This window comes from Mus caroli, chromosome 9 (assembly GCF_900094665.2).
Source record: "Mus caroli chromosome 9, CAROLI_EIJ_v1.1, whole genome shotgun sequence".
NCBI classification, from domain to species: Eukaryota; Metazoa; Chordata; class Mammalia; order Rodentia; family Muridae; genus Mus; species Mus caroli.
Genome location: NC_034578.1, coordinates 61,380,234 through 61,385,791, shown reverse-complemented (window position 1 = coordinate 61,385,791; position 5,558 = coordinate 61,380,234). Strand labels below are relative to the sequence as shown.

At 46.5% G+C, this 5,558-nt stretch overlaps 1 protein-coding gene across 1 annotated transcript in view; it reads left to right on the top strand.

Moving 5' to 3' along the window:
* The window catches only part of Map2k1 (mitogen-activated protein kinase kinase 1), a 63,001-nt gene that overhangs the window by 32,879 nt on the left and 24,564 nt on the right, over window positions 1–5,558 (top strand). Inside the window, exons 2-3 of the mRNA XM_021171980.2 lie at window positions 3,267–3,477; window positions 4,709–4,855. Coding sequence (XP_021027639.1) covers window positions 3,267–3,477; window positions 4,709–4,855 — 358 coding nt within the window. The remainder of the gene's footprint in view (window positions 1–3,266; window positions 3,478–4,708; window positions 4,856–5,558) is intronic.

Below are 5,558 nucleotides of genomic sequence, written 5' to 3'. Positions count from 1 at the left end.
AAAAAAAAAAAAAAAAAAAAAAAAAAAGTCAGAAAAGGACTTACAGGTGGCTGTGAGACAAACTCCAGCCCTCTGTAAGAACAGAGAGTGCTTATAACTGGTGAGCCACCTCTCCGCTGTTCTTTTTTTATTTTTTTGTTTTTTTCAAGACAAGGTTTCTCTGTGTAGCCCTGGCTGTCCTGGAACTCACTTTGTAGACTACCAGGCTGGCCTCGAACTCAGAAATCCGCCTGCCTCTGCCTCCCAAGTGCTGGGATTAAAGGCGTGCACTACCATGCCTGGCCCTCTGCCCTCTCTTTAGTGTACTCTCTTAGCAAGACAGAGCCTGCCACCTATCAAGCTGGCTGTGTTGGCATGCACCTATGGTTTGTGTTTGGAAGCTTGAGGACCACATAGTTCTTTTGTCTAGGCAATGTATAACTCCACGTCCTATAATCCTTAGACCAGCTTCTAAGTTCAGTAGCTATCGAGAGAAGTGTGAGAGATCTTGAAAGTGTGTGCCTGACATGGTCATGCTTGTCTGTAATTCCAGCACTAGGGAGGTATAGGTAGGAAGATTAGGAATTCAAGTCCAGCCTTGCCACCACATAATGAATTCAGGGCCAACTGAGCTACCTGAGGTTCTGTCTCAAAACATACTTAAAATAAGCTGGCTGCAGTGGCACATGCCTTTAACCCCAGCACTTGGGATGAGTTTCAGGACAGCCTGGTCTACATAATGAGTTCCGGGAGTTCTGGACTGCTAGGGTTACAAGTGAGATCCTGTTTTGGGTGGGTGGGGTCTTTAAAAAGAAGAAAAGAGTTCTGAGAGCCAGGAGACCTGCCACCTTGTCCTCTCTAAGCCTCAGTTTCCTGTTCTGTACAATGAGGATTAAATCCATTTGATGTGCTTAAGGTCCACTGTTAAACCACAAGACCCCCAGTGTGGCAGTGTAATTATAATTAGGCTTAGCAGGTCCTGGAGGGAGAGGGAAGAGCCAGCGGTCTTCCCCAGAGGATCATTCTTTCATGGTGCTTCTGATGTTTCCAGACTCCAAGTGACAACCCTTGTTTTTCTGTGTATTCAAGCCCATAATTTTCTTGTATCTCCTTGAACTTGTGTTTACTGTTAGACAGCCATGGTGCAGAATTCACATTTCACTGTGCTGTTTTTGCACTTGAGGGAGTTTGAGTGGATCACAGCTGGTCTCTGGAGAGAAGGAGGGCTGTGTGTGTGTGTGTGTGTGTGTGTGTGTGTGGGGGGGGGGGGCGGGGAGACAGACAGACAGACTGTTGGAGCTCTAGTTTTGTTTTTTTAATTTCCAGTGTCATTTTTGGTGATTTTAGTTAAAAATAATGGTTCCAAAAGAGGCAGGTTTTTGTCCTCTGAGCTTTGTGGATTTGTGGTGTGGGTCAGCAGTAAGGACCTCTCTTCTTGTTTCCTTTGCTTGAAGCATTTCACCTTGAGAGGGAAAAACAAGACTTGTGGCTGGCTTCTCAGTACAAGATGAGGTGACCCTGAATAGCAACACCTTATTGATTGGTTTCTTTCCAGTGAGAAGTCCAGCTGCTGCCAGGATCTTCAGATCTACTAGTTTGCCTTTCATTCTCTGGAAAGACTTAAAAATGTTGAAAGTGCTATAAGAATTCTTAAAGGAGGGAAGGAAGGCAAGGCACAGGTCTTGCTGGTGCTGCCTTGGCTTTTGCTCCCATGGTCCTGCATGGATTGCCTTACCATTATGTAGAATGGGTTAGCATTTCAGGACTTCTCATGAGCTTGTGTGTGACTCTGCCTTGTTGATGCAAAACATGAAACTATTACAATGTATAGAAGAGAAATCTGAAACCTGGCAAGGAAAGGTGGTTTGTGCAGAGTCCCACTTGTTAATCAAGTTAGTGGATCATTAAGTTAAGGCCACTGACTCACTCCTTCACCCCCAGGGGCCTCCGGTGTGCCTGACCATCACAGCACACAGCCCGACCCGCGGGTCTGGTGGGACTAGGACTCTGGAAAGCACAGCTCAGCAGTCATTTTCTTAGGTGGTGAGGAAGGGATTAGACTCTGGACATGGAAGTCAGAAAGGAAAGAAGGAAGGAAGGAATCCATGGACCTGGTCTCTTTTGGAAAATGCCAAATTAACTTGTGACTACTCCACTCCCCTCCCAGCTCTTTTCTTCCCCCAGTGGAACTCACTCTGTTGAACTCAGCCACCTGCTTCTGCTTCCTGAATGCTGGGATGAAAGCTGTGTGCCACCCCACCCCAGCATCTCCTCCCTTTTAAATCCATTCTGCAAGTAGAACTCAGGCCCCTATCTTGTGTGCCAAGTGTTTTTACTCACTGAGCCATCTTTCTGGCCCTCTTCTTTTTCTGATAGAGTATCACTGTCTAGCCCAGGCTAGCCTGAGACTTGTGGTAATCCTTTTGCCTCTGTCTCCCGAGTGCTAGCACTGTAGGCATCTGTCGTCAGAGTTGTAGTTTGTTTCTGTAGAGCTAGGCAAGTGATGAGTCAGCATCCCCTTTCTAACCTTGGGGAGCAAGTTTTTACTGGCATGAACTCACAGAGAGGCAGAGAGAGTTGCTCCTCTTTTGTTGAAGAAGGTTAGATAGGTTGTTGCACAGGGGGGATGAACTTGTGTCTGAGACAAAGTTGCCTCCTTTGAAATATGGAATATTTGGAGTAGGCATGATGTTAAGGTTTGAGTCTTGGCTTTGCTGCTCACTCAGCTGTGTGGCCTTGGCTCATTTACTCCTCCCGCTCATTCTTGAGTTTTCTCTAGTGATTTGTTTGATCAGTTCCAGTTCACACAGTCTTACATGTCAGGGTCTCATAACCGAGGGACGAGGGCACTGTGAAGTTTAACTAAATATTTTAGCAGAATAAGAATATTGACTAGCTACCTCGGGCTCTTCATCTACCTTAACAAAAGGCTGTTGGGTGGTTTAAGTAGAAATGTATTTTATCATACTTGTTGAGGTTGGGTGTTACAAGATTAGGCTGTCAACACAGTATGGTTCTAGGGAAGGCCCTTCCTGGTTTGACAACAGCTGCCTTCTCTTTGTGTGCTTGCGTGGTCTTTCACTGTGTGTACGGGGAGGTCATACAGGTTGATGGTGAGGCCCTAGGGATGACTGAAATGAGCAGAGCCCTGGCCAGTAGAACTCTTTCGGGCATTACCTTCCTTGGGTCCCCTGTGGGCTTGGCCCAGGAGTGCACAGCTGCAGGGCAGGGCAGAGCGAGCATCTCTGTTCTGCTGCTCTGTGCTGACCTGGGCCTCCTCTGGGCAGGACCAACCTGGAGGCCTTGCAGAAGAAGCTGGAGGAGCTGGAGCTTGATGAGCAGCAGCGGAAGCGCCTTGAGGCCTTTCTGACGCAGAAGCAGAAGGTGGGAGAACTGAAGGATGATGACTTTGAGAAGATCAGCGAACTGGGAGCTGGCAATGGTGGAGTGGTCTTCAAGGTCTCCCACAAGCCATCTGGCCTGGTTATGGCTAGAAAGGTGAGTTTATCTGGGTAAACAGCTAATTATCAATTAGGAGTCTGAATGGGTAAAAGAAAGGGTTTGTTTGTTTTTTTGTTTGTTTTTTTCTTTTGAGACAGGGTTTCTCTGTATAGCTCTGGCTGTCCTGGAACTCACTTTGTAGACCAGGCTGACAGAAATCCACCTGCCTCTGCCTTAAATGTGTCTGTCACTTGTCTCCTGGTTAGAACAAGGGGCAATAATGAAACACATTAGGCAACAGCTGACATTTTGGCTAAATCAATCCTATCAGGTTCCTGAAGTCAAGGAGGAACCCGTGGGGTGATTAGGGTTACCCTACGTCAATTCTGCATGCCTTTATACACCACAGCCCTACTGAACCGTGTCCAGAAGGCCACATTTCCCTCATCTCTAGAAACTTGGCTTTAAAAATGGCTTTAGTGGGTAAAAGTATGTAAGTATGCTATACTACTGTGAGTACTTGAGTTTACATCACCAGATCCCACATAATAGCTTGATTTGTAGTATGAGTATCCGGGATCCCAGCGTTTCCATAGTGTCGTGGGAACTCGTGCCCACCTAGCCTGGCATATGCCACAGGAAAACAGAGTCCAGGGGCTGGAGAGAAGGATCAGCGGTTAAAAGCAGATCCTCTTGCAGAGGATCTGGGTTGGTTATAGTACCGACATGGCTGCTTAAAACCATGCGTAACTGCAGTTCTGCACACACATGATGCGCATACATATACTCAAGCATACACATATACAGGTGAAGGTGAGGACAAACACCTGAGGTTGTCACCTGACCTCCACATGTGCACCATTACATGAGAGTGCCTATATTCACACACGTGCTTACACACACATACATAGACTTTACACACCCACACAAAGGTAAATTAATATTTATAATTTTTAAAATTTATTTTTCCAAGTGTAGGGGTTCATGGCTGTAGTAAGTGTTTGAAAGAATGATGCAGTAAGATTGTGAGTTCCCTGACTGAGCTACAAAGTGAGCTAACCTGGGCAATATGGTGAGTTCCTTTTTCAAAATCATAGAGAGCTGGAATGTAGCTTGGTGGTAGAGTACTTGTATAGCCTGCTCAAGGTTCTGTGTTCAGTCATCAGCACCTTAAAAAGCAAAACCAAAAAGCTGTTTCTCTTCTTACCTTTAGGAACTTAAATCTTGAAGAAAGACTTTCTTCTTTACTCCACTTCTTAAAAGCTTTCCTCTCCCGTCTTCCCTTCAGCTGATCCACCTGGAGATCAAACCCGCAATCCGGAACCAGATCATCCGGGAGCTGCAGGTGCTGCACGAGTGCAACTCCCCGTACATTGTGGGCTTCTACGGGGCCTTCTACAGCGACGGCGAGATCAGCATCTGCATGGAGCACATGGTGAGCAGCCTGCTGTCAGCCTTTGCAGTGGGCTGGGAACAGGCTGGCTCTGACCTCATCGTTGGTTTGGATGGTGACCAGGTCTTCCCTGCCTCCCCATTCCACACCCTAGAGGCCTAGGAGACCCGGGGGCCTGACTGGAGTCTGGTATAGTCACAGGATGACAGCCCTGCTTCTCTTCAAAGAGAGGTGTTAGATGCCAGGAATTCCCAGTGGGCTTTTCTCCAGTATATTTCCTAGATTTCTCCTATTTTGATAGCTATAAGATTTTGATGTAGTTCAAATCTGGCTAATACAGTTTAAGTCCAGTCTATGTCTCTGCCTTTGGAAGGTTTATGATATACTTTAAGGGCAGCCTTGGGATTTTTTGGAGGAGCTGAAGAGAGCAACCCCCCCCCCCCCATACACACACTAGTGAAAAGGTAAGAGCAAGTCAGTGAGTGGGTGTTTATGGGCCAATTACATGTGGGGGAGCTAGTCTGTAGGCCCTTCCTTTTCTTCCCAGTGATGGTGACCATAAAAAGGCTCATGCTTATTGGGCATATATATAGTAATCAAGTGTCATCCTAAACAAATTAATATTTTATTACATTCTCATAGTCTCCTTTAAAAAGACACTACAAGCCGGGAGTGGTAGCTCACACCTTTAATCCCAGCACTTGGGAGGCAGAGGCAGGCGGATTTCTGAGTTTGAGGCCAGCCT